The sequence below is a fragment of the Macaca fascicularis genome, chromosome X, assembly GCF_037993035.2.
Source record: "Macaca fascicularis isolate 582-1 chromosome X, T2T-MFA8v1.1".
Classification (NCBI taxonomy): domain Eukaryota; kingdom Metazoa; phylum Chordata; class Mammalia; order Primates; family Cercopithecidae; genus Macaca; species Macaca fascicularis.
The window spans coordinates 49,031,752-49,059,108 of NC_088395.1; the positions used below are offsets into that span (position 1 = coordinate 49,031,752).

Below are 27,357 nucleotides of genomic sequence, written 5' to 3' on the forward strand. Positions count from 1 at the left end.
ACTCCAGCCTGGGTGAAAGAGTAAAACTCTATCTAAAAAAAAAAAAAGAAAAGAAAAAGAAAACAGAAAATTAAAGCTAATGCAAAAGGTTCAATAGCAGGATGAATATCACAGAGAAGTGATCTTGCAGACAGAACAGTAGAAATTGTCCAATCTCAACAACAGAGAGAAAATACGCTAAAAAAAAAAAAAAAAAAGGACAGAGTCTCAGAGACCCTTATAGGGCAACAACAAAGATCTAAGATTTATGTCACTGGACTTCTGCAAGAAGAGGAGAAACAGTAGTGAAGAAAACACATTTAAAGAAATAATGGCTGAAAGCTTCCCAAAGTAGGCAAAGGACATAAACCTATGGATTGAAGAAGCTGAGCAAACCCCAGTAGGATAAACCAAACAAAACCCAGGCCCATACGTCATCATTTAAAGTCTAAACACTAAAAACAAAGGAAAACCCTTGAAAGCAGCTAGAGAGAAACGACGCACACACGAGGCATAGGGGATACTGATTAGAATGACAGTGGCGTTCTCATCTGAAACTAGGGAAACTAAAAGGAAGTGGCATGATATTCTTCAAGTACTGAAAGAACTGTCAACTGAGAGTACTACATTGAGCAAAAGTATCTTTCAGGAATGAGAGGGAAATAAAGGCATTCTCAGGCGAAGGAAAACTAAAACAAGTCTGTGTTAATCAGTTCAGGCTACCATGACGAAATACCATAGAATGGGTGGCTTGAACAACATGAATTCATTTCTCACAGTTCGGGAGGCTGGGAAGTCCTCAGTCAAGATGCTGGCTGATCTGGTTCCCGGAAAGGGCTCTCTTCGCAGCTTACAGAGGGCTGCCTCCTGGCTGTGTCCTTCCATGATGGGAGGAGAGAGAAGGGTAGGGGAAGCAAGCTCTCTGGTGTTGCTTATAAGGGCACTCATCCCATCACAAGGGCCTCTGATGACCTCATCTAAACCCAATTACTTCCCCAAAGTCCCACATCCAAATACTGTCATATGGGGGTGAAGGCTTCAACACATGAATTTTGGGGGAGACAAATTCAGTCCATATCAAATTTGTTTCTAGGACATCTGCTATTAAAGAAAGGTGAAAGGAAGTTCTTCAAACAGAAGTGAAATAACAGACGAAGACTTGGAACTTCAGAAAGGAAAAGAGAACAACAGAATGGGTTACAATAGGAGTAAATATTCTTCTCCTCATGAGCTTTTTTTTTTCTCATGAGGTTTTTAAAACATATTTGATGGTTGAAGCAAAACATTGTAACAACATTTGATACGGTTTTCAATGTATATAGAGGGAATACTTAGGACAATTACATTTTGAAAGTAGGATGGGTAAAGGGATCTAAGGAGAAGTAAATTCCTCCATGTCAATTACAGTGGTGAAACACTGACATGGGTGGACTGTGATAAGTTACACAGTTGCAGGTTGTAATACCCACAGCAATCACTAAGAAGACCATACAAAGTGATTGTCGTAGTACATTCTGTGCTGCTGTAACAGAATACCTGAGACTGGAAAATTTATAAAACACATTTATTTCACACAGTTCTGGAGGCTGGGAAGTCCAAGATCAAGTCACCAAGAGGTCTGGCATCTGGGAAGGGCTGCTCTCTGCTTCTGAGACAGTGCCTTGAATGCTGCATCCTCTGGAGAGGGGAAACACTGTGTCCTCATATGGCAAAAAAGGGGAAAGGGCAAAAAGGGAGGCATTCCCTCCATCAAGCCCTATTCTAACAACATTAATCTGTTCATAAGGGCAGAGTCCTCATGACCTAAACACATCCCAAAAGACTCCACCTCCCAGCACTGTTGCATTGGGGATCAAGTTTAGACATGAATTTTTGGAAGGGACAAAAACATTCAAATCATAACAGTGATATGCTCAAAAATTATATAAATAAGTCAAAATGGAATTCTAAAAAAATGGTAACGTATCCACCCCAAGGAAGGCAAAGGGAGAGAAACAAAGGAATAAGAATCAGAGGGAACAGCCGGGCGCGGTGGCTCAAGCCTGTAATCCCAGCACTTTGGGAGGCCGAGACGGGCGGATCACAAGGTCAGGAGATCGAGACCAGCCTGGCTAACACGGTGAAACCCCGTCTCTACTAAAAAATACAAAAAACTAGCCGGGTGAGGTGGCGGGCGCCTGTAGTCCCAGCTACTCGGGAGGCTGAGGCAGGAGAATGGCGTAGACCCGGGAGGCGGAGCTTGCAGTGAGCTGAGATGCGGCCACTGCACTCCAGCCTGGGCGACAGAGCGAGACTCCGTCTCAAAAGAAAAACAAAACAAAAGAATCAGAGGGAACAAACAGAAAAAAGTAATAAAATATACTAATTTAAACTACAATGAGGGCTGGGCACAGTGGCTCACACCTGTAATCCCAGCACTTTGGGAGGCCGAGGTGGGGAGATCACGAGGTCAGGAGTTCGAGACCAGCCTGGCCAACATGATGAAACCCCATCTCTACCAAAAATAGAAAAATTAGCCAGGCGTGGTGGCATACTCCTGTAATCCCAGCTACTCAAGAGGCTGAGGCAGGAGAATTGCTCGAACCTGGGAGGCAGAGGTTACAGTGGGCCAAGATCACATCACTGCACTCCAGCCTGGGTGACAGAGCGAGATTCCGTCTCAAATAAAAAGATGAAGAGGCTAGGCATGGTGGCTCACATCTGTAATCCCAGCACTTAGGGAGGCCGAGGCAGGCGGATCACTTGAGGTCAGGAGTCCGAGACCAGCCTGGCCAACGTGGTGAAACCTTGTCTCTACTAAAAATACAAAAATTAGCCAGGTGTGGTGGTGTGTGCCTGTAGTCCCAGCTACTCAGGAGGCTGAGGCAGGAGAATCGCTTGAACCCAGGAGGCATAGGCTGCAATGAGCCAATATCGTGCCACTACGCTCCAGCCTGGGCAACAGAGCAAGACCCTGTCTCAAAAATAAAATAAATAAAAATAAATTAAAACAAAAAGACAAAGTTGGGCACAGCAGTGGATGCCTTTAGTATCAGCCACTAGGGAGGCTGAGTTGGGAGGATCACTTGAGCCCAAGAGTTCTAGGCCAGCCTGGGCAACATAGTGAGACACCTGTCTCTAAAATAAAAATAAAATATAATTTTAAAAAAGATGAAAGATAATCCCAGCACTTTGGGAGGCCGAGGCGGGCAGATCACCTGAGGTCAGGAGTTAGAGACCAGCCTGAACAACATGGAGAAACCCCATCTCTACTAAAAATACAAAAAAAAAAAATTAGCCAGGCATAGTGGCACATGCCTGTAACCCCAGCTACTTGGGAGGCTGAGGCAGGAGAATTGCTTGAACCCGGGAGGCAGAGGGTGCAGTGGGCTGAAATTGCATCATTGCACTGAAGCCTGGGCAACAAGAGGGAAACTCTGTCTCAAAAAAAAGAAATCAATATGTTAAAATGATATCTGCACTCTTATGTTCATGATATAATTATTCACAATAGCCAAGATAGGAAATCAACCTCTATCCATCAATGTGTGAATAAAGAAAATGTGGGCCGGGTGTGGTGGCTCACGCCTGTAATCCCAGCATTTTGGGAGGCCAAGGCAGGTGGATCACGAGGTCAGGAGATTGAGACCATCCTGGCCAACATGGTGAAGCCCCCTCCCTACTAAAAATACAAAAAATTAGCCGGGCATGGTGGCATGCGCCTGTAGTCTCAGCTACTCAAGAGGCTGAGGCAGGAGAATCACTTGAACCCAAGAGGTGGAGGTTGCAGTGAACAGAGACTGCGCCACTGCATTCCAGTCTGGGCGACAGTGTGAGACTCCGTCTCAAAAAAAAAAAAAAAAAAAAAAAAATCCACCAAAGAGATATAGCAATCCTAAATGTGCATGCACTAAACAAGATCATTTCAAATTACACAAAGAAAAAATGATTAGGCTGAAAGGAGAAGTGGACAAATCCACAATTATAATTGAGGATATCAACACCCACCCCTGCAACAAATGGAATTACTAGAAAGAAATTCAAGCAATGATAAAGAAGAACTAAACAACGCCATCAATCAACAGTATCAAGGCCAGGCTCGGTGGCTCACGCTTGTAATCCCCGCACTTTGAGAGGCCAAGGTGGGTGGATCACCTGAGGTTAGGAGTTCGAGACCAGCCTGGCCAACATGGTAAAACCCTGTCTCTACTAAAAATACAAAAATTAGCCAGGCGTGATGGCACATGCCTGTAGTCCCAGCTACTTGGGAGGCTGAGACAGGAAAATCCCTTGAACTCAGGAGGCAGAGGTCGCAGTGAACCAAGATCACATCACTGCACTCCAGCCTGGGGGACAGAGCAAGACTCCGTCTCAAAAAAAAAAAAAAACCAGTATAGAACATTCGACCCAACAACAGAATACATGTTGTTTTTGAGTGCCTGTGGAACATTCACCAAGATAGAACATTACCTGGGTCATAAAACAAACCTCAACAAATTTAGAAAAACTGTAATAAGAGGGAGTATGTTCTCTGATTATACAGAATCAAATTATAAACCATAACAGAAAGACAACAGGAAAACCCCTAAACACTTATTTTAAAACATGCTTCTCAATAACCTATGGGTCACAAAGTAAGTCAAAAGGAAATTTTATAAATACACAGAACTGGAAAAAATGAAAATACACCTGTCAAAATGTGTGCAATGCATGAGTATAGTGTTGAGAAGGAAATTTATAGAACTAGGTACTTACATTAGAAAAGAGGAAAGGTCTCAAATCAATAATCTAAGTTCCCACTTCAAGAAACTAGAAAAAGAAGAGCAAACGAATCTCAAGGAAGTAGAAGGCAGGAAATAATAAAGATAAGAACAGAAATCAATACAATTGAAAACAGAAAAACAGCAAAGAAAACAATCAATGAAACAAAAACTTGGATCTTTGAAAAGATCAATACAATTGAAAAACTTGTAACAAGACTGGCAAAGATAAAAAGAGAGAAGATACAAATCGTCAATATTAGAAATGAAAAAGGGGATGTCACTACAGACTTTGCAGTCACTAAAAGGATACTGCAAGTTCCATAAAGAAGAACTCTATGCTCATAAATTCAACAACTTGGAAGAAATGGACCAATTACTCCAAAACCACAAACGATCAAACTCAAGCAATATAAAATAGGTGATCTGAATAATTCTACAACCATCAAAAATTTAAATTTATTATTTAGCCCTCAAAAAAGAAATCTTGAGGCCCAGATGTTTTCACTGGAGAATTCCTCCTAACACTTAAAGAGAAATTAGCATCAATTTTGTAGAATCTCTTCCAGATAATAGAAGCAAAGGGAACACCTCCCAACTCATTGTATGAGGCCAGTGTTACCTTGCTACCAAAACCAGGAAAAAAAGCATACACACAAAAGGAAAGCTACAAACTGATATCTCTTGTGAATTTAGGCACAAAAATCCTCACCAAAATATTAGGAAATCAAATCCAGCAATGTTTTAAAGGAATTATACACCACGACCAAGTAGGATTTGTTCCAGGTATGAAAGGCTGGTTCAGTTTTTGATACTCATCAATGTCATCCACCAAAACTGGTTAAAGAAAAAAAAGCATATGGGCCGGGCGCAGTGGCTCAAGCCTGTAATCCCAGCACTTTGGGAGGCCGAGACGGGCGGATCACAAGGTCAGGAGATCGAGACCATCCTGGCTAACACGGTGAAACCCCTTCTCTACTAAAAATGCAAAAAAAAATTAGCCTGGCGCGGTGGCGGGCGCCTGTAGTCCCAGCTACTCGGGAGGCTGAGGCAGGAGAATGGCGTGAACCCGGGAGGCGGAGTTTGCAGTGAGTGGAGATAGCGCCACTGCACTCCAGCCTGGGCAACAGAGTAAGACTCTGTCTCAAAAAAAAAAAAAAAAAAAAAAGGCCGGGAGCGGAGGCTCACGCCTGTAATCCCAGCACTTTGGGAGGCCGAGGCGGGCAGGATCACGAGGTCAGGAGATCGAGACCATCCTAGCTAACACGGTGAAATCCCAAAATACAAAAAATTAGCTGGGCGTGGTGGCAGGTGCCTGTAGTCCCAGCTACTCAGGAGGCTGAGGCAGGAGAATGGCATGAACCCAGGAGGCGGAGCTTGCAGTGAGCCGAGATCGTGCCACTGCTCTCCAGTCTGGGCAACAAAGTCAGACTCCGTCTCAAAAAAAAAAAAAAAAAAAAAAAAAAAAAAACAAAAAAACAAAAAAAACAAGCATATGATCATATCAATTGGTGAGAAAACAAAAACAACCCAGTGGCCAGGCATGGTGGCTCAAGCCTGTAATCCCAGCACTTTGGGAGGCCGAGGCAGGTGGATCACTTGAGGACGGGGGTTTGAGACCAGCCTGGCTAACATGGTGAAATTCCGCCTCTATTAAAAACACAAAAAAATTAGCCGGGCGTGGTGGCAGGCACCTGTAATCCCAGCTACTCAGGAAGCTGAGTCAAGAGAGTCGCTTGAACCCAGGAGGCCGAGGTTGCAGTGAGCAAAGATCACTCCATCGCAATCCAGCCTGGGCAACAAGAGCAAAACTCCATCTAGAAAACAAACAAACAAACAAAACCAGTTTTTTTTTTTTCTTTTTGTTTTTCTCTTTTTTTTTTTTTTTTTTTTTGAGACAGAGTCTCTCTCTGTTGCCCAGGCTGGAGTGCAGTGGCGCGATCTGGGCTCACTGCAGCTTCCGCTTCCCGGGTTCAAGCAATTCTCCTGCCTCAGCCTCCCAAGTAGCCGTAACTACAGGCATGCACCACTACGCCCAGCTAATTTTTGTATTTTTAGTAGAGACTGGGTTTCACCATGTTGGTCAGCCTGGTCTTGAACTCCTGACCTGAAGTGATCTGCCTGCCTTGGACTCCCAAAGTGGTGGGATTACAGGCGTGAGCCACTGCACCCGGCCCACCCCAGTATTTGATAAACACCAATACCCGGACTTCTGGTTCTGTTCCCAGATGGACCTGCTGGTTCTTGTGGTCCAATAATAAGATGCAGACAGACTAGAAGAGAAGGGAGTTTTTTTCTGCAGCTGGCTAGAGAGAAGGTAGGAGTAATTCACCAGACCCACCCAAAGTTAGGTGTTTTGTTAGCTTATGTATACAATTCAAACTCTATGCCTATGTGCAGGAGTGTTTCTTAATTAATCTAATCTTTTTTTTTTTTTTTTTTTTTGAGACAGGGTCTTGCTCTGCCACCCAGGCTGGACTGCAGTGGTATGATCTTAGCTCAGTGCAGTCTAGACCTCCCTGGCTCAAGTGTTCCTCCCACCTCAGCCTCCTGAGTAGCTGGGACTACACACGAGCGCCACCACACCCAACTGATTTTTAAATTTTTTGTAGAGATGCAGTCTCCCAATGTTGCCTAGGGTGGTCTCAAACTCCTCCTAGGCTCAAGTGATCCACCTAGTGCTGGGATTACAGGCGTGAGCCACCTCACCTGGCCATCTAATCCTCTTAACTAGGGGTCTGAAGGTAGGAAAGTTTATTTCTTTTTTTTTTTTTTTTTTTTTTTTTTGAGATGGAGTCTCGCTCTCTCACCCAGGCTGGAGTGCAATGGTGCGATCTCGGCTCACTGCAACCTCTGCCTCCCAGGTTCAAGTGATTTTCCTGCCTCAGCCTCCTGAGTAGCTGGAATTACTGGCAGGCACCACCACGCCTGGCTAATTTTTATATTTTTAGTAGAGATGGGGTTTCACCATGTTGGTCAGGCTGGTCTCAAACTCCTGACCTCGTGATCCGCCTGCCTCGGCCACCCAAAGTGTTGGGATTACAGGCATGAACCACTGTGCCTGGCCGGAAAGTTTCTTTTTAATTTCTTTCTTCCTTTTCTTTTTTGAAACGGAGTCTCACTCTGTCGCCCAGGCTGAAGTGCAATGGCTTGATCTCAGCTCACTGCAACCTCCGCCTCCCGGGTTCTAGAGATTCTCCTCCTCAGCCTCCCTAGTAGCTGGGACTATAGGCGCATGCCACCATGCCTGGCTAATTTTTGTATTTTTTAGTAGAGACAGTGTTTCACCATATTGGACAAGCTGGTCTTGAACTCCTGACCTCATGATCCGCCCGCCTCGGCCTCCCAAAGTGCTGGGATTATAGACGTGAGCCACTGTGGCCGGCCAAGTTTCTTAATCTTAATCCTAAATGGGTTTTGGTAGGGGTCGCATGTGTAGGAATGCTATCAGGTTTTGAGGTTGAGAAATCCAGGAGGGGTTTTCGTGGTTTGTTTTTGCATTTCAGTTCTGGTACTCAGGCACCAGTTTTCCCAGGTCAGTATTCATTTTTTACTCCTGCTTTAATGTTTGACTTATACACTCCTCATTACAACAAAGGGCTTATGGAGACCTGGGCTGCCACAGTTCCTGGAAAAGATGGAGTGGATACACTCCTCCCTGTTTCTCCCACAAAGTACAGCTGAACCCCCTGGATGTTACATAGAAAAGAAGCCTGAGAAGACTGCAAGGTACAGAAGAGCCAGCAGATGGCTAGGGATTTGGACTCAAGAAATGACATGGTGCTGAGCCCCGCGGGTTTTCTTATGCATTGAAGACCAGGTGCTGGAGAAAGCAGCAACCCAGAACACCAAGTAGTGCAGACAAAAAAGACTCAGGAAAGCCTGGCGGGCACAGCGGTGCGTGCTTGTAGTCCCAGCTATCCAGGACACTGAGGCAGGAGGATCACTGGAGCCCAGGAGTTTAAATCCAACCTGGGCAACATAGTGAGAATCCCATCTCTAAACAAACAAACAAAAAACCCAGAGACTTGGGGAAACCTCTTCCCCATAGCCAAAGGACCAGGTAAGGGGCAGCCTTGTAAGAGGGTGTGAACCAAAAAGTATCCCAGACAGGTCTCAATCAATTTTGAAGTTTACTTTACCAAGGTTGGCCAGGTGAGGTGGCTCACGCCTGTAATCCCAGCACTTTGGGAGGCCGAGCCGGGTGGATCACTTGAGGACAGGAGTCTGAGACCAGCCTGACCAATACGGTGAAACTGGAGTCTGAGACCAGCCTGACCAATATGGTGAAACTGCATGTCTACTAACAACAACAAAAAAATTAGCCAGGTGTGGTGGCACATATCTGTAATCCCAGCTACTTGAAAAGCTGAGGCATGAGGATCGCCTGAACCCAGGAGGCAGAGGTTGCAGTGAGCCAAGATCTCGCCACTGCACTCCAGCCTGGGTGACAGAGCGAGACTCCATCTCAAAAAAAAAAAAAAAAAAGTTTACTTTACTAAGGTTAAGGACAATGCCCTGGACACACATCTGTGCCTGTGCCTTTCTCCAAAGATGATTTTGAGGGCTTCAATATCTAAATGGGAAAAGCGGGCTGGAGGGGAAAGAGGGAGGGTGTGGTCATCCATAGGTTGCAAGAGAAAAGGAGCAGGTAGAGGATTTTTTTTTTTGAGATGGAGTCTCACTCTGTCGCCAGGCTGGAGTGCAATGGCATGATCTCGGCTCATTGCAACCTCCGTCTCCCGGGTTCAATCGATTCTCCTGCCTCAGCCTCCTGAGTAGCTGGGACTATAGGCGCCCGGCACCACGTCCATCTAATTTTTGTATTTTTAGTAGAGACGGGGTTTCGCCATGTTGGCCAGGATGGTCTCGATCTCTTGACCTCGTGATCCGCCCGTCTTGGCCTCCCAAAGTGTTGGGATTACAGGCGTGAGCCACCGTGCCTGGCCTAGGGGATTAATCAATTATGTATTATGGCTGGGCCTGGGGGCTCACGCCTGTAATCTCAGCACTTTGGGAGGCCAAGGTGGGCGGATCACCTGAGGTCAGGCATTAGACACCAGCCTGGCCAACATGGAGAAACTCCGTCTGTACTAAAAATACAAAAATTAGCTGGGCATGGTGGTGGGTGCCTCTAATCCCAGCTACTCTGGAGGCTGAGGCACAAGAATTACTTGAACCCAGGAGGCAGGCAGAGGTTGCAGTGAGTTGAGATGGTGCCACTGCACTACAGCCTGGGCAACAAAAGCAACACTCCGTCTAAAAAATATATATATATATATATATATATACACACACACACACACACACACACACATATATACACACACATATATATACACACATATATATATATACACTGAGTGTTTTGAGAAAACCAAAGCTTTAAAGCAGAAAAACACCTGGGAAAGCTTCACCAGAAAGTCTTTCTCCACCACAACAATGTCCCTGCCTACTGCTCTCATCAAACAAAGGCGATTGTCATTTCATTTTTCCACACTTTTTGAAGTCCCCTTGTATTGTGGCTATTCATCCTTTGTCAACCATATGTGTTTGAAGCTGACTATGTCTTTTTGGGTAGACATATCTGTATGTTGGTCTAGGCAGATGGGCCCCACAAAACCACTGCGCTCCTGTTATGGCTGGGAAGAGGAAGCAAATATTTCCTATGCCTCCAGGGGATACAGATTTAACCAAGAGTTAGACCTGGAAGTACCCCATAGTCCGTTTGAGGGATAAAGCAGGAGCATCATACATGAGTCAACATCCAAGGACCACATAGTATCTGGCACATCTCAGAAGATACCTGTGTTGGCTGGGCACAGTGGCTCACACCTGTAATCCCAGCACTTTGGGAGGCCAAGGTGGGTGGATCATTTGAGCCCCAGAGTTCAAGACCAGCCTGGGCAACATGGCAAAATCCCATCTCTACAAAAAAGTATACAAATTAGCTGGATATGGTGGTGCACACCTGTGGTCCCAGTTACTTGGGAGGCTGAGGCAGGAGAATCACTTGAGCCCAGGAGGTTGAGGCTGCAGTAAGCTGAGATGGCACCACTACACTTCAGCATGGGTGACAGAATGAGACCTTGTCTCAAAAAGAATGTAAGAAAGAAAGCCTGTTTGAACAGAAAAGGGGCTAAGTGGGGGGCAGATCCTAAAGGAATCCTTCGATTTTATAGAAGGAAAACATAACATGCTCATTATTGCACTGAAATTTAAAGAAAATCCTCTTTGCCGCTATCCTTTGTATTTTGCAGTAAAAAGTTAGCTCCATAGGCCTAAATGCATTTTCTTTTTAATGTTCACCTAATTAAATTCCAGATCCAGACACTAGCCTTAATAATGATTGTCTTTATAATTAACTAAAGGAATCTAAGATTCCTTTTGGCTGTGGGGGGAGAGAGTCCAATCTCCATCATAAAGTTAGTTTACACCATCTGATTTGGTGAAGTGTTGAATTGAGAAACTTTGACAAGAATGTCTGTCTTGAGTCCCTGTACAACTACAGAAGCCTGTGAAATGCCCAGGGTCATTGCCAATGCCATCTCCATTAAGTCAAGTCTGTCCACAGTGGGGAGAGCAAAAGGTTGGTTAATAAATACAAAAGTACAGCTATAGACCAGGCGAGGCTGCTCCCGCCTGTAATGCCAGCACTTTGGGAGGATCACTTGAGCCCAGGAGTTCAAGAGCAGCCTGTGCAACATAGTGAGATCTTGTCTTCAATAAAAAATAAAGGCCAGCCGTGGTGGCTCACGCCTGTAATCCCAGCACTTTGGGAGGCCGAAACGGGCAGATCACGAGGTCAGGAGATCGAGACCACCCTGGGTAACACGGTGAAACCCCGTCTCTAATAAAACTACAAAAAAATTAGCGGGGCGTGGTACCGGGCGCCTGTAGTCCCAGCTACTCGGGAGGCTGAGGCAGGAGAAAGGCGTGAACCTGGGAGACGGAGGTTGCAGTGAGCCGAGATCGCGCCACTGCACTCCAGCCTGGGTGACAGAGCAAGACTCCGTCTCAAAAAAAATAAAACAAAATTTAAAAATAAAAAATAAAATAATTATCCAGGCATGGTGGTGCACGCCTGTAGTACCACCTACTCAGGAGGCTGAGGCAGGAGGATCACTTGAACCCAGGAGGTTGAGGGTACAGTGAGCTATGATGGTGCCACTGCACTCCAGCCCAGGTGACAGAGTGAGATCCTGTCTCAAAAAGAAAAAGTCACACTGTACCCCATAAATATTTACAATTATTATGTGTCTATTAAAAATAATAGGCTGGGGCCGGGCACAGTGGCTCATGCCTGTAATCCCATCACTTTGGGTGGCCGAGGCGGGTGGATCACCTGAAGTCAGGAGTTTGAGACCAGCCTGGCCAACATGGTGAAACCCCATTTCTATTAAAAAAAAATACAAAAATTAGCTGGGCATGGTGGTGTGCACCTGTCATTCCAGCTACTCGGGAGGCTGAGGCAGGAGAATTGCTTGAACCCAGGAGGTGCAGTTTGCAGTGAGCTGAGATCGCGCCACTGCACTCCAGCCTGGGTGACAGAGCAAGACTCTGTCTCAATAGTAATAATAATAATAATAATAATAATAATAATAATAGGCCGGGTGTAGTAGCTCACACCTGTAATCCCAGCACTTTGGGAGGCCAAGATGGGAGGATCTCTTGAGGTCATGAGTTCGAGACCAGCCTGGCCAACATGGTGAAACCCCATCTCTACCAAAAATACAAAAATGAGCTGGGCATGGTGGGACGTGCCTGTAATCCCAGCTACTTGTGAGGCTGAGGCATGAGAAATCACTTGAACCCAGGAGGCAGAGGTTGTAGTGAGCCGAGACTGTGCCACTGCACTCCAGCCTGGGTGACAGAGAGAAAACCTGTCTTAAATACAATACAACACAATACAATACAATACAATACAATACAATACAATACAATACAATACAATACAATACAATACAATAATAAAAGCAAAAAGAGGAATGTTTGTCCTTGAAATTATTACTTTAGCAAAGAAGGCTCATAAAACCTTCAAATGACACCTGTAGTTATAATTGAGAATATGTTGTCCCTCAAATTATGTTGCAAATGACATCTCTGAAACTCTAAGTGCTGTAAATAAGGATTTTGAACCCCTGGCCTCAAGCAATCCTCCCATCTTGGCCTACCAAAGTGCTGGGATTACAGGTGTGAGCCACTGCGCCTGGCTGTGGATTTCAGTCCCAGCTTTGCCCCTCTGAGGCAGTGTAGTCATCGGAAGTTGCTTCGCCTTTTTGTTTCAGTTTCCTCAAATGCAAATGAGGACAACGAAAGGCAGTTTTGTGTCACCTCAGACGTGGTCCTAAATGGGCCCACTGGGATGGTTCCCATTTTTTAAAGTCAGAGCATCGATCTCTAAAGGTCTGCCCCTAGGTTGGGGTCAGGGATGTCAGAGCTGCCCTGCCTGTCAGGCCCTGTTCTCCAACTGCCACTAAGAGTACAGCAGAAATAGGAACACTGAGACCAGCAGTCCCAGACTCAAGGTGAAGTGAGTGCACCTCTCTTCCATCTCCCTCTTGCTCTTCCTCCCTCTGCGTTGACTCCATCTCTCCCTCCTCTGTATCCATCTTACCTTCTCAATCTCGTTTTCTCTCTGCTTCTGTTTTTCTTTTGTCCCTGTTATCCCTGTCTTGTGTCTTTATCAATGTGTCTTTCCCCTTCTTTTTTTTTTTTCGGATGGAGTCTCACTCCGGCTCCCAGGCTGAAGAGCAGTGGCGCCATCTCGGCTCATTACAACCTCCACCTCCTGGGTTCAAGCAATTCTCCTGCCTCAGCCAGGGAAGTACATAGCTGGGACTACAGGCGCCCACCAACGTGCTTGGCTAATTTTTGTATTTTTAGTAGAGAGGGGGTTTCACCATGTTGGCCAGGCTGGTCTCAAACTCCTGACCTCAAGTGACCCGCCCACTTCGGCCCCCACAAGTTCTGGGATTACAGGCATAAGCCACTGCGCCTGGCCCCTCCTTCTTCTTCTTCTTTTTTTTTTTAAGACAGGGTCTTGTTTAGTCACCCAGGCTGGAGTGCAGTGATCTGCAACCTCCGTCTCCTGGGTTCAAGCAATTCTGTCTCAGCCTCCTGAGTATGTGGGACTACAGGCATCTGCCACCACGCCCGGCTAATTTTTGTATTTTTAGTAGAGACGGGGTTTCACCTTGTTGGTCAGGCTGGTCTCGAACTCCTGACCACAGGTGATCCACCCACCTCGGCCTCCCAAAGTGCTGGGATTACAGGCATGAGCCACCACGCCCAGCTTCTTGGTATCTTTCTCTGCATCTCTGTCTCTCCTTTGATCTCTCTGTAAACTCTGGCTTCTCTTTCTATGTCTTTCTCCCTATTCTTCTCTGTCTCTTTGATTCCCCCATGTCTGTCTCTTTCTCCCTGATCTGTCAGGGTCTGTCCCTGAGGAAGTGAGTAAAGTGATCCCACACCTGTCAGGGCTGGACCCCCTTGCTCTTCTTTGATCCCACCCACCTCCTTAACCCCCTAGCCCACCGACTATTTCCCTTCTCCCCATGCAGACAGGTGGGTGGCAAACTCAAGGGCCACCGGGGTCACACTGTGAAAGCACCAGCCAGGGAAACTAAAGCAGAAAAATGAGGATGTGAAGCTGAGAGAACAAGACAGATAGAGGCAGAGACTAAGGGCTTAGGCACGGAGGAAGCAGGAAGAAACAGGAGGAGGAACCTGAGGCAGAGTCGCTGAAGTCCTTGCTGGAAGCAGATGGGATTAAATTAGAGAGGAGACTGGGAGAGTGCCAGAGAGACACCAAGAGGATGCAGGTGAGGCATCTGTCCCCTGAGGCCCCGCAGCTACGGTGTAGGTGGGTGGCAGCCGGAGGAGGCCTGGCCTGAAGCCGGCTCACAGGTCACCCGCTCCTCACTGTCTCCCGTGTTTGCCTGCGTCTGATGCAGTATTCCCCTCTACCTGCCTGCGTTTCTGACCCTCACGCAGCTTCTTCTGTTTCTTAGTGTCTCTCCCCTTCTCTTTGTCTCTGTCTCTTTTCATTGATCTCTTGCGTGTCTGCCTCCATCTCTTTCCACCTGTCTCTTCTACCTCCCTACGTGCATGTCTGTTTCTATTTCTCTCTCTCTCTCGTCTCTCCATCCCCTGTCCTCCCTTTTTGTCTCTGTAGTCTCTTCTCGTCGAAACAACCGAGGGTCTCACCTCGCATTCCCTTCTTTTAGGAACAGAGGCTGCCGGCCCCGGGCCCAGGTCGGTCAGTGGGCGGGGCCTCAGGGCTCGCCCCAGCCGCGCCCCAGCTCGCGAGCCACGAATGACCCAGGGCACCCCAGCCCCAGCTCGAGGTCTGCTGAGGCCGGGTGACGCCGTTGACGCCAGGCCTCCACGGAGTCCCCCTTCCCCCGGCACCGTCCCCAGCCGCCCTACGACTCTCACGCGAGGCCCCTAGCCTCGGTTTCCCAGCCCGCTCCCTGGCTTCTAAACGTGGCTCCGGCCCCCCAGCCCCGCCCCAGCCAGCGGCCGGAGGAGCCCGGGCAGAGGAGGCCCCGAACGTAGCCGTAAGCGGGCAAGCCACCCGGGCCGAGGTCGCGCAGAAGGACCGCTCCTGGGCCCCGCGGGTGGGTCCGGCCGTCCCCAGCCTGGAGACTGCGCGGCGGGAGCCGCGCGCGGGAGAGGGGCGGGGCCCGGCGGTGGGTCCAGAGGCGGCCGAGGACGGGAGCCTGCGGGTCTTGGGGAGCATGGAGGGGTGCGGCCTCGGAGGAGCCGGGTGGTTGTAGGAAGGAGGTGGGGCCCGCCGCGGCCTCAGGGGACGGTGCTGAGCGATAGGACCAGGGCGGTGCCGAGGGGCAGGGCCGGAAACCCCGGGAAAGTGGAGTCCCCAGGACTCTCGGAAGGGAAGGGCCTCCAGGAGCCACTCTCCAGGGGCGGCGCTAGATCGACGCAGGTGAAGGCCTGCAGGGGGCAGGGCCGGCCCGAGAATCCAGAAGGGGCGGGACACAAGGAACACCCTGGGTCTGACTGGCGCTCCGGTCTCAAAGATGCAAGCCTGGTGCTGCCGCCGCAGTGCTTGTGGAGATGAGGGTTCCAGGCCGAAGCCCGGGCCCCGCGCTGCCCTCCCTGGTCCCTCAGTTGTGTGGCTGCGCCCTGCCCGGTACTGAGTCGCTCAAACAGGTGTTACAGCTGTCACCGCTGAGGACTCTTTGCATCCCCACGGACCAGTTTTGTAAGGGAGAAAGGGTGTTCCCACTGCCTTGTAATGGCTTGCAAGAAAGGGACGGTTTTCATGTCTCAAGGTCATTCGCCATTGGGACAGTTTGTGCAGAGGAAACCCTTGACTCCTCAGGAAGTTTTTGCGCCTCCCCGTGTCTTCTGCACCCCAGTGTAGGCAATGTTTGCCCCACCCATGTAGAGGTTTTCGAAGAAGTCAAGCTTGGGGGCGGGGGCAGGGGCGGGGCATGGGCATGTCCACTCAGAAAAATCTAGCTCCCCCACCCCAAAATAGAAACTCATTTCTGGTTATTTTGTGGTTACCCTTTAAAAACACTTGACCTGGCCGGGCGCAGTGGCTCATGCCTGTAATCCCAGCACTTTGGGAGGCCAAGGCGGGCAGTTCATCTGAGGTCAGGAGTTTGAGACCAGCCTGGCCAACATGGTAAAACTCCATCTCTACTGAAAATACAAAAATTGGCCGAGCGTGGTGGCTCACGCCTGTAATCCTAACACTTTGAGAGGCCAAGGTGGGCGGATCACTTGAGGTCAGGAGTTCGAAACCAGCCTGGCTAACATGGTGAAACCTCATCTCTACTAAAAATACAAAAGATTAGCTGGGCGTGGTGGTGGACGCCTGTAATCCCAACTACTTGGGAGGCTGAAGCAGGAGAATCGCTTGAACCCAGGAGGTGGAGGTTGCAGTGAGCCAAGATCATGCCACTGCACTCCAGCCTGGGCAACAGAGCAAGACTCCTTCTCAAAACAACAAATAAAAACACTTGACCATACTGAGCAGAGGAGAGCAGAAAAGCAGTTCTATGGCAGAAGGGGAGGCTGATCCAGGGCACCTTCTTTGAGGGAGCTAGGTCTCCTGGCCCTCTTCTTCCATCCCAGATCTACCCTGAGGCCACATGGAGGGAGGGAAATCACCTTCACAAATGCTGTGCTGAGTGTCCAGAAAGAAGGGACTCCTGTGAGGCCACATTTCCCAGCCTCGGCGACAGGGGCTGTGGAGCAGGGGTCAGGGGTATTGGGGTGTGTGTGGGGGGATGGGCTCAGGGGTACAATGTCTAGAACCACCCCCGCCCCCAGCAATCCTGGTGTTTATTCACTTCTTTCCCAAGCTTGTTCCTCTGACAGCTAGGACCCATCACCCAGCCCCAGACAACCTTATTCATGTCGCTAATTCACATCTTCATTCTCCCTTCCTGCTCATCCAGCCCACAGACATTTACTAGAGCCCATCTGCTGTGGGCCTCCAAGTCCTAGGGCTTCCGAGTCCCTGAAGCAGGCTCTGCCCCTTGTCCTAAGGAGGGGCCCCATAGGCAATTCAAGGAGTCCACACATAGGCATTTCAAAACAGACTTTAAATACTCATCAGGGTGCCACACAAAGGAGCTGGGGTGAGAACTTCGTACATGTGAGTGTGGGGCTGGGGTGCCCTGAGAGAGAAAAAGGGGACCCATCTTTCAGGGCAGCTGGGGTGCCCCACCCCCACCCTGGGACTAGGGAGCAGAGTAGAAGCCCTCTCTGGAGGGTCCCAGGGCTAACTGGGAGCCAGCCCTCCCTTCGAGGTAGATCATCGGGGAGGGAACCGAGAAGCAGCTCCCATGGTGGCAGTGGCTTCCTCAGTGGTACTGCTGATAGCTGGGATAGCCTGGGGCTGGGGTGCCGTCCTTAGGGGGCAGCTGGCTGGGGTCCTCCAGGAATGGGGGCGCTGGAGAAGGGAGACTCGGGTAAGGATGAGTGGAAGAGGCCAGGTGGAGGATTTCCCACTCCCCCGACCACCAGTTACTCACCATTTCGGAACTGCTGGGCCGTGTAGCGAGTGAGGAGGATGCCAACGCCCTCAATGAGGGCCAACAGGATGCCCCCCATCATCGCTGAGCCCACCATGGCCAGTGGGCCACCTGGGGGAGTTGGAGGCAGAGAAACAGAGGTGAGGGCAGGCAGAACAGGGTGGAAGGGGCTGGGGCCAGGGCCGGGGGTACTCACTGCGGGCAGCCAGTACAGCCCCGGTCAACGCTCCACTGGTGATAGAGTTCCAGGGATCCTCCTTGCCCCGAAGCCGCACCAGGCCACAGTCGATGGTGGAGAACAGGCCCCCCCACACTGCGAAGCTACCTGTAGTGGAACCGAGGCCTAATTAGTTCGTAGGAAATCCCGAGAATTCACATCTCAGGGGACTTCCAAGGCCTGAATGCTTTGGCCAAGAACAGGGAGAAAAACCCAGACACAAAGGCAGATAGCAACCCCCCATAGAGTATTTTCTATCTGTCCCCATCCTGTGGTAGCTCCCACTTCAAGCTGTCTGTGATCACCATCAACGTTCCCTTCACCTTTATGGGGAGCTGACAAATGTTTACAAGCAGATTTACCTTCATATGGCTTTTAACAGAGCAACTTTGAGCTTCATAATCACCACAGAGTTGGAATTCTGATTTGGGTTTCAGTGAGAAGGAAATAGGAAACCCAGTTAATATGATAGTTAAAATGTTTACTGAGGGCTTACTGTGTGCCAGGACCTGTTTGAGGTACTGTGTTATTTGACTTTTGCAATTTTATATTAGTTAATGTTATTAAAGTGTTTAGCATAGCAACCAGCACTTAGTAGTATATAAATTACATAAACTTTAAAACTACCAATGAAGTGGTTACTGTTATCACCACCCCTGGTACGGGTGAGGTTCAGAGAGGTTAAGCCACTAGCCCAAGGTCCCACGGCAGGGAATAGTCAGGACCTAGATTCAAATTCCAGAACCCACTTTCTTCCCCTCCATATTCAATTGTTGGGAAACATCACCCCTCTGGAAAGTCTCCCACAGGGGCTAGAATCTGAACCCCCAACTTGCAGCCTAGACCCAAAGGATCAACCACTCCCACCTTTGCCAAGACATCTCCTATATCTATCTCCCCAAGTCCCTCACCTCCAATCTGGGGGGCTCGGATCCTCACAGCGTTGGTACTACCTCTCAACCGGTGCCGAATTCCCTGGGGAAAGGAAGGAAGTCCGTCAGGGCAGGGCTGAAGCCACTGGCAGACAGGTTTCCAACTTTTAAGAGAGGGAAAAAGATGGGAGACCTGTTAGAGGTATCAGCAGTAGAAATGTGGAAAAGTGGCCAAGAACTAGGGTCCTGGAGAGCGCCCCAACATGGGTGTTCTCAGAGGTGGGTTGAGAAGTGCTAATGCATTCATACGTTTGTTCATTCATTCATTCAGTGAATGATTAACAAGTACCTACTATATGTGCCAAGCACCATGCCATATGCAGAGATACAGCCATGAACAAGGTAGATCTGCTCCCTGCCCTCTCAGAGCTCACATTAACAGTGGGAGACACAGACCTTGAGCAAGGATAAGTAAACAAGGGCGCTTCAGCAATCTGCACTCTAGAGGAAATGCCATGAAGAAATATGATTGGGGCTGAGGGGTCAGGAAAGGCCTCTTGAAGGAGAGAGAATCTGTGCTGAGACCTTGATGATGACAAACTTGGGCAAAGATCCAGGGAGGAGAGTTCCAGGAGTCTAGGGGAGGGACGGGGCTACATATATAAATTGCAGAGACTTTGGCTAATAGATGGCATTTAAAGTCACGGCATTTGCGATCTTCTGGGAGGGGAGGTGGTCAGAGAAAAAGAACTATGTTAAAAAAATTCTCTCAACTTTAAGGCTGTCTTCCCTCTGCCAATTAAATTCCTGCCATTTTCCTCTATACAGGTTTCTGAGTCAGAATCTGCCTCTAGGTAAAATGTGTCTGGTCCTGGTGCAGTGGCTCACACCTGTAATCCCAGCACTTTGGGAGGCTGAGGTGGGTGGATCACTTGAGTTCAGGAATTAGAGACCAGCCTAAGCAACATGTTGAAACCCAGTCTCTACAAATAAATAAATAAATAAACAAATAGTTAGCCAGGCATGGTGGCGCAGTCATGTGGTCCTAGCTACTTGGGAGGCTGAGTTGGGAGGATCACTTGAGCCTGGGAGGCAGAGGCTGTAGTGACCCCTGATTAGGCTACTGCACACCAGCCTGGGCAACAGGGCAAGATGATGTCTCAAAAAAAACCACAAAAAACAAAACAAAACAAAACAAAAAACATTGGCCAGGCATGGTGGCACACGCCTGTAATCCCAGCACTTTGGGAGGCCGAGGTAGGTGGATCAACTGAGGTCCAGAGTTCGAGACCAGACTGGCCACCATAGTGAAACCCCAACTCTACTAAAAGTACAAAAATTCGCCAGGTCTAGTGGTACTTGCCTGTAGTCCCAGCTACTCAGGAGGCTGAGACAGGAGAATCGCCTGAACCCGGGAGGCAGAGGTTGCAGGGAGCCAAGATCATGCCACTGCACTCTAGCCTGGGCAACAGAGCAAGACTCTGTCTCAAAAAAAAAAAAAAAAAAATCTGTCTGGCTTTGCACATATATTTAAGATTTGGTGATGACTCTTTGAACGACACAGCATTTCCACAGAGGAGCTCCATTTGGGTGGGGTGGAGGGTGGAAGACAGAAGCCATGTTTGCAAATCCCTACAAAATCCCAGATACAGAAGCCAGGCTTGGCACACAGTAGGTGAGTGGCCACCAGAATGAATAAGTGCACGTGACTGGCAGCTCCAAGCAGTTTTCGGAGCAGCATCCCTTGTGGGCAAGACAGCTGACCCCACATCAACCCAGAGAAGGTCTGGACTCACAACAGGGGCATTGCGGAAACCCTTGATGGCCTGGAAGACTCCGCCACCGATGACACCCATAGTGAAGGCTCCACCGCAATCATCCACAATTCGCCATGGGCTGCAAGCAGGAAGGGAAGGATGGGGTTAATGTGAGCCCTCCCCCAGGCCCTGTCACACGAACTCTTTTCTAATTGGGAGAAACCAAGTCACCAGAATGGGAAGTTCCTAAGGAGAAACAAACACTTCAGATAATAAGGAGCTAATCCTGTCACGCTTTTTCCACAGCTCCCCACCATTAAAGCGAGAAATGGGGCAAAGGGGGAGAAATATTAGTCTTCGCCCTGTCTATCAACCAAGGAATCAGCCAACTGTTTTACTGTGATCAAAGATTAAATGAATTGGCACACGCAGAGTTGACGTTTCAATAAGCGACGTAGGCGTGTTAACTAGCCAAGACAGATTGTCAGCAAAGCAGGACCGCGTGGCACCCCTTCTCCGACGGTGTGCCCGTCCAACCATGCCCCGCCCCTTTTCAATCCGGCGCAACTGGGAAAAACCAAGAGCGACCGCGGGAAGCATCCACCGTCCCCGCCGGCCCTCAGCAGGTTCATCCGTACCCCGCCCCCACTGACAAAGGCGACCTGGGAAAAACCACCCGCGGCAACTCGGGATTTCCGGTCAACACTGTACCACCCCTAGCCAGGATGGATCGGCCAGCGTGTCTTTTTTCGTTAACAGGGACTAGGAGATTACGAGGTCAGGAGAAACATGGCGTGGTTCGGCCTTCGCCGCACCTTCTGAGGGGAGACGGTTGTGGCCCCTCATAACGGAGCCCGAGTGACAGGAACCGAGTAGGGGTAGCGGGAGATACGTTAAGAGTCCCCCGAGTCTGGTACATGGCTCTGTGCGGCCGGTGCCTCCCCCGCCCGACCCCCACGGCTGGCCTTGGCGTCGCAGCAACAGTCCGGATGCCAGTGCCCATCGCCGTACCAAGGTTCCCGAGCGTACTCCTCCATGGCGCTGGCGTCTGGCCGCGCAGTCAGGCCACGCCCCCAGCGTAGACGCACACCGGCGTCCAAGCTTTCCGCCTATTACCGGACAGCGATTGGGTCGCTACGCCGCATGTCACTCCAAGGGCACACTCTCATTGGCCAATCGAGTTTCTGCCATTTGTTCATTGCCTCCTGAGCGTAGTCCAGTTACTTTCAGGCTCGGGGAGTGAAGGCCTCATTCAGAGAAGGTCTCATTCTGTGTTTTGGGAAGAGAGTCGTGTGGGCCCAGGTATCGTAGCGGCGACACGAGAGAGACGGCCGGTGTGACAGCCGTCCACTACCTGCACGAGTGTATTGGTAATGTTGGGGTGGGCGTACTCTTTTGGAGCTGGAGGAAGTGCTGCCCTCTGCTCCCCCATCCCAGCGCTTTGGTTTCTCCCACCCGGCAGTCTTTGGGGGACGCTGGATGAGCCCATTTCTGAAGTGCGGAGGGGCCGGGCTCCTTAGGCGGGCGGAGCCTGGGCCTGGGAGAGGAACAGGGCCCTGGAGCACCCGGTTTCGGGACAGTAGGGTTGGTGAGAATTGCGATAATATTGCCACCTAACTCTTACATCTTTTAGTGCGTATGTTCTGTCCACCCAACTACTGGTTCATTTGAGTAGATGGGAGTCAGATGAGTACATGTTGACGGGAGGGGCTTGGTGACGGGATCCAGATATGAATCTATCTGAGCTGCTTGTCAGTTTGTCCGTCTGCCCCTAGGTCTATCAGCTATGCCTCTGCCCGTTGCGCTGCAGACCCGCTTGGCCAAGAGAGGCATCCTCAAACATCTGGAGCCTGGTGAGTCGGCTAAAAGCAGATGGTCCTAACACGTGCCAGCCTCGACAGGCACTTTTGTTGTTGATACTGACTATCGTGGGCCAACTGCACCAAGCAATGGGGTGGCAGGCATTTTTCATTGTTAACGATATGGATTCCTGACATCCATCTCTACCGCGTGTCAAGTGGAGCGGGTTGGGGGAATAGATATTTCATTCTTTTTTTTTTTTGAGGCGGAGTCTCACTCTGCACCCAGGCTGGAGTGCAGTGGCGCGATCTCGGCTCACTTTGACCTCCGCCTTCCGGGTTCAAGCGATTCTCCTGCCTTAGCCTCCCGAGTAGTTGGGACTACAGGCACGCTTCACCACACCTGACGAATTTTTTTTTTTTTTTTTTTTTTTTTTTTTTTTTTTTGAGGCAGAGTCTCGCTCTGTCGCCCAGGCTGAAATGCTGTGGTGCTTCACCACACCTGGCGAATTTTTTTTTTTTTTTGGAGACAGAGTCTCGCTCTGTCGCCCAGGCTGGAGTGCTGTGGCGTGATCTCGTCTCACTGCAACCTCCGCCTCCGGGTTCAAGCGATTTTCCTGCCTCAGCCTCCCGAGTAGTTGGGATTACAGGCACGTGCCACCACCCCCAGCTGATTTTTGTAGTTTTAGTAGAGACGGGTTTCACCATGTTGGCCAGGCTGGCCTCTTAACTCCTGACCTCAGGTGATCCACTCCCACCCTCGGCCTCCCAAAAGGTTGGGATTACAGGTGTAAGCCACTGTGCCCGGCTATTTCATTCTTAACAATACTGACTGGCTGGGCGTGGCGGCTCATGCCAGTATTCCCAGCACTTTAGGAGGCTGAGGCGGGTGTATTGCTTGAGCTTAGGGATTGGAGATTAGCCTGAGCAACATGGCGAAACCCCTTCTCTACAAAAAATACAAAAATTAGCCGTGTGTTGTGGTACATGCCTGTAGTCCCAGCTACTTGGGAGGCTGAGGTGAGAGGATCGCTTGAGCCTGGGATGTCGAGGGTGCAGTGAGCCGAGATTGTGCCACTGCACTCCAGCCTGGGCGACACATGGAGACCCTGTCTCAAAAATATCCAAAAAAACCCAAAATAATACTGACCACCTAATGCCTATTTGGGGCCTACTGTATGCCACGTTAAATCCATGGATTATGGGGGTGATGACATAGTATCTTTTTTTTTTTTTTTTTTTTTTTTTTTGAGACGGAGTCTCGCTCTGTCACCCAGGCTGGAGTGCAGTGGCCGGATCTCAGCTCACTGCAAGCTCCGCCTCCCGGGTTTACACCATTCTCCGGCCTCAGCCTCCCGAGTAGCTGGGACTACAGGTGCCCGCCACCTCGCCCGGCTAGTTTTTTGTATTTCTTAATAGAGACGGGGTTTCACCGTGTTAGCCAGGATGGTCTCGATCTCCTGACCTCGTGATCCGCCCGTCTCGGCCTCCCAAAGTGCTGGGATTACAGGCTTGAGCCACCGCGCCCGGCCTGATGACATAGTATCTAATAGGAAGTACTGCTAACCTCTACTGCTATCTCCTGTGTGCCAAATGTAGTTGCAGTGAGGATCTATCATTTAGGCCTACTGTGCTGTGGCTGCAAATCACACCTTATTGTCAGTAATACTAAAAACTGGCATCTATTTGGGGCTATGGTGTGCCAGGAACTGGAAAATGCATCTTCTCCTTATTGATAACTGACATCTATTACAAGCCTACTGTGTGCAAGGTATAGACCTTGTGGTTAATAAAATTGACAGTGATCCCAGGCCGGGTGCGGTGGCTCACGCCTGTAATCTCAGCACTTTGGGAGGCCGAGGTGGGTGGATCACGAGGTCAGGAGATCGAGACCATCCTGGCTAACAGGGTGAAACCCCATTTCTAATAAAAATACAAAAAAATTAGCCGGGCGTGGTGCTGGGTGCCTGTAGTCCCAGCTACTCGGGAGGCTGAGGCAGTAGCATGGTGTGAACTCGGAAGGCAGAGCTTGTAATTAGCCGAGATCACGCCACTACACTCCAGCCTGGGCAACAGAGCGAGACTCCATCTCAAAAAAATAAAATAAAATAAAATTGGCAATGATCATTGATTTACTTTTTTTTTTTTTGAGGCAGAGTCTTACTCTGTCACCTAGGCTGGAGTGCAGTGGCATGATCTTGGCCCACTCTCCACCTCCCAGGTTCAAGCGATTCTCCTGCCTCAGCCTCCCAGGTAGCTGGGACCACAGGCGTGCACCACTGTGCCTGGCTAATTTTTGTATTTTTTAGTAGAGACAGGGTTTCACCATGTTGACCAGGCTGGATTTTCTTTTAAGCCTATTGAGTGACCTGTGCCTATGGTATATATATTATTTATTATTTGTTTAGGGACAGGGTCTCACTCTGTTGCCCAGGCTGGAGTGCAGTGGCACGATAACAGCTCACTGCAAGCTCAAACTCCTGGGCTCAAATGATCCTCCTGCCTCAGCCTCCTGAGTAGTTGGGACTACAGACGTGTGCCACTGTGCCCAGCTAATTTTTTTTTTTTTTTGTAGAGACAGGTCTCACTATGTTAACCAGGCTAGTCTCAGAGATGGGGTTTCACCATCTTGGCCAGGCTAGTCTTGAACTCCTGACCTCGTGATCCACCCACCTTGGCCTCCTAAAGCGCTGGGATTACAGGCATGAGCTGAGCCACCACGCCCGGCCAAGATGAGTAAATTTTTTGATGAATCCCTATCAACTCTGAAACGAGATAGCTTTGGCTAACAGTAGAACTCATCATCTGAACCCAGAAACAGAATTAGGTAACCTTTTTTTGTAAACCTCCTAATACAGAGAGTTGGATTTGGAATGTGAAAGGTACTGCATATGCTTCCTGGCACACACACACGTCGTTTACGTGTGGCTTGTGTGAATGTGAGTGCGTGTCTCTAGGCTCTGTAGGATGAGGACACCCCTGGTCCTTAACTGCTCTCCTCGTCCCCACCTTGTTCTGCCAGAACCAGAGGAAGAGATCATTGCCGAGGACTATGACGATGATCCTGTGGACTATGAGGCCACCAGGTTGGAGGGCCTACCACCTAGCTGGTACAAGGTTTTCGACCCTTCCTGGTGAGCCTGGGTGAGGGGGGACTAACTTCTGACTTCACCCTTCCTGTGCTTACCTTGGTTGTGAGGTATAGGGGGACACAAGGGAGGGAGCCTCGGGTGGAGGGTGTTGGTGTTAGGTATCTGCAGGACCCAAGTTGCTGCCTGCTGGGGCCCGGCGCCTCTGGGGTTGGAAGACTGTCTTTTCTCTCTCTTTTTTGAGATGGAGTTTCGCTCTTGTTGCCCAGGCTGGAGTACAATGGTGCGATCTCGGCTCACTGCAACCTCTGCCTCCTGGGTTCAAGCAATTCTCCTGTCTCAGCCTCCCAAGTAGCTGGGATTACAGGTGCGCACCACCACACCCGGCTAATTTTTGTATTTTTTTGTAGAGACGAGGTTTCGTCATATTGGTCAGGCTGGTCCCGAACTCCTGACCTCAGGTGATCCGCCTGCCTCGGCCTCCCAAAGTGCTGGGATTACAGGCATGAGCCACCACGCCTGGCTGACAGTGTTTTCTCTTCGGGAGAAGAGATTCTGGGGATCCTACCTGTGGGGTCCTGACATGGGGCAGGTATAGGCAGAGACTGGGGAGACGAGTTGAGGATCCAAGGCAAAGACATCTGTGCTGACACTTCTCTTGTCCTGCGGCCCCACAGTGGGCTCCCTTACTACTGGAATGCGGACACAGACCTCGTATCCTGGCTTTCCCCACATGACCCCAACTCTGTGGTTACCAAATCGGCCAAGAAGCTCAGAAGCAGTAATGCAGGTGAGTTGGCAGGTACAAGAGTGCCTTGAGTGATCTAAGCAGTTCTCACAGAGAGGCCAAGTAGAATGATAGTGGATCAGAGGGGCAGGTGAGACCAGGTGGGCCCAGCCTCAGGCAAGCGAGGTTGTTGAAGGCAGAGGCTGCTGGGTCCTTGGGTGGCAAGAGGTCACTTCAAGACTTGTGTCCCCAGATGCTGAAGAAAAGTTGGACCGGAGCCATGACAAGTCGGACAGGGGCCATGACAAGTCGGACCGCGGCCATGAGAAACCAGACAGGGGCCACGACAAGTCAGACCGGGGCCACGACAAATCTGACAGGGATCGAGAGCGTGGCTATGACAAGGTAGACAGAGAGAGAGAGCGAGACAGGGAACGGGATCGGGACCGCGGGTATGACAAGGCAGACCGGGAAGAGGGCAAAGAACGGCGCCACCATCGCCGGGAGGAGCTGGCTCCCTACCCCAAGAGCAAGAAGGGTAAGCTGGGCAGAATGGGGCTCGGTGAGACCAGCAAGGTGCAGGGCACACTGCGTGAGGAAGCCTTCCCTCAAAAAGATGCCTAGACCTGGGGCCTAGAGGAGGGTGCTGTGGTACATGGCAGCCAGGGGCTTCATTTCTTCTTGTGGGGTGGGGCTCAGTGATCAGGGGCTCCTGGTGCCTCTATTGAAGACTTTGCCCTGCCACTTCCACAGCAGTAAGTCGAAAGGATGAAGAGTTAGACCCCATGGACCCTAGCTCATACTCAGATGCCCCCCGGTAAGTGACAACCCCTCTTGACTCAGTACGTGGACACCATCCTCCTGCCTCCTTCCTCCATTCCTCATTGGGACCAGGTGGGCCGTGTCCACCACATCTCCCATCCCCATCCCCTGACTCTTTCACCGGCAGGGGTACGTGGTCAACAGGACTCCCCAAGCGGAATGAGGCCAAGACTGGAGCTGACACCACAGCAGCTGGGCCCCTCTTCCAGCAGCGGCCGTATCCATCCCCAGGGGCTGTGCTCCGGGCCAATGCAGAGGCCTCCCGAACCAAGCAGCAGGATTGAAGCTTCGGCCTCCCTGGCCCTGGGTTAAAATAAAAGCTTTCTGGTGATCCTGCCCACCA

General features: G+C 49.9%; 2 protein-coding genes and 1 long non-coding RNA gene across 22 annotated transcripts; 1 reads left to right on the forward strand and 2 right to left on the reverse strand.

The window, feature by feature from the left end:
* Nucleotides 1-1,526: 1,526 nt before the first annotated feature.
* Nucleotides 1,527-15,065, reverse strand: LOC135969253 (uncharacterized). Its single transcript, XR_010584396.2, has 2 exons — nt 14,928-15,065; nt 1,527-1,656 (listed from the first exon to the last, which is right to left on the reverse strand). It is a non-coding gene; the product is annotated as an uncharacterized lncRNA (long non-coding RNA).
* Nucleotides 15,066-17,280: 2,215 nt separating this feature from the next.
* TIMM17B (translocase of inner mitochondrial membrane 17B) lies at nt 17,281-21,633 on the reverse strand. 2 transcript variants are annotated; one of them, XM_005593511.4, is made up of 6 exons: nt 21,589-21,633; nt 20,617-20,716; nt 18,860-18,923; nt 17,928-18,056; nt 17,732-17,842; nt 17,281-17,649 (listed from the first exon to the last, which is right to left on the reverse strand). In XM_005593511.4, exons 1-6 carry the CDS (start codon nt 21,612-21,614, stop codon nt 17,561-17,563), a joined length of 519 nt encoding a protein of 172 aa, XP_005593568.1. In that variant the 5' UTR covers nt 21,615-21,633; the 3' UTR covers nt 17,281-17,560. The 2 variants fall into 2 exon arrangements, with proteins under 2 accessions (XP_005593568.1, XP_015298912.1); XM_015443426.3 differs by having other exon boundaries at nt 21,393-21,633.
* On the forward strand, nt 21,147-27,357 carry PQBP1 (polyglutamine binding protein 1). 19 transcript variants are annotated; one of them, XR_012430331.1, is made up of 7 exons: nt 21,147-21,354; nt 22,353-22,430; nt 25,399-25,510; nt 26,143-26,255; nt 26,446-26,597; nt 26,946-27,009; nt 27,142-27,357. XR_012430331.1 is itself a non-coding variant. In XM_005593504.4 (7 exons), the coding sequence occupies exons 1-7, from the start codon at nt 21,303-21,305 to the stop codon at nt 27,296-27,298; spliced, it is 861 nt and encodes a 286-aa protein (XP_005593561.1). In that variant the 5' UTR covers nt 21,147-21,302; the 3' UTR covers nt 27,299-27,357. The 19 variants fall into 19 exon arrangements, 11 of the variants coding, with proteins under 11 accessions (XP_005593561.1, XP_073886151.1, XP_005593558.3 ...); XM_005593504.4 differs by having other exon boundaries at nt 26,446-26,730; XM_074030050.1 differs by having other exon boundaries at nt 26,446-26,730; nt 26,949-27,009.

Bases quoted from the DNA above. Each gene is read 5' to 3' on its own strand.
- PQBP1 (XM_005593501.5), top strand. From the start codon at position 22,057: ATGAGCCCATTTCTGAAGTGCGGAGGGGCCGGGCTCCTTAGGCGGGCG. The intron at 22,166-22,352 runs GTGAGAATTGCG...GTCTGCCCCTAG, and splicing joins GTTTCGGGACAGTAGGGTTG to GTCTATCAGCTATGCCTCTG. The intron at 26,256-26,445 runs GTGAGTTGGCAG...TTGTGTCCCCAG, and splicing joins GCTCAGAAGCAGTAATGCAG to ATGCTGAAGAAAAGTTGGAC.
- TIMM17B (XM_015443426.3), bottom strand. From the start codon at position 21,580: ATGGGCACTGGCATCCGGACTGTTGCTGCGACGCCAAGGCCAGCCGTG. The intron at 18,057-18,859 runs GTGAGGGACTTG...GTTCCACTACAG, and splicing joins CCGAGCCCCCCAGATTGGAG to GTAGCTTCGCAGTGTGGGGG. The intron at 17,650-17,731 runs GTGAGTAACTGG...TCCCTTCTCCAG, and splicing joins GGCCCAGCAGTTCCGAAATG to CGCCCCCATTCCTGGAGGAC.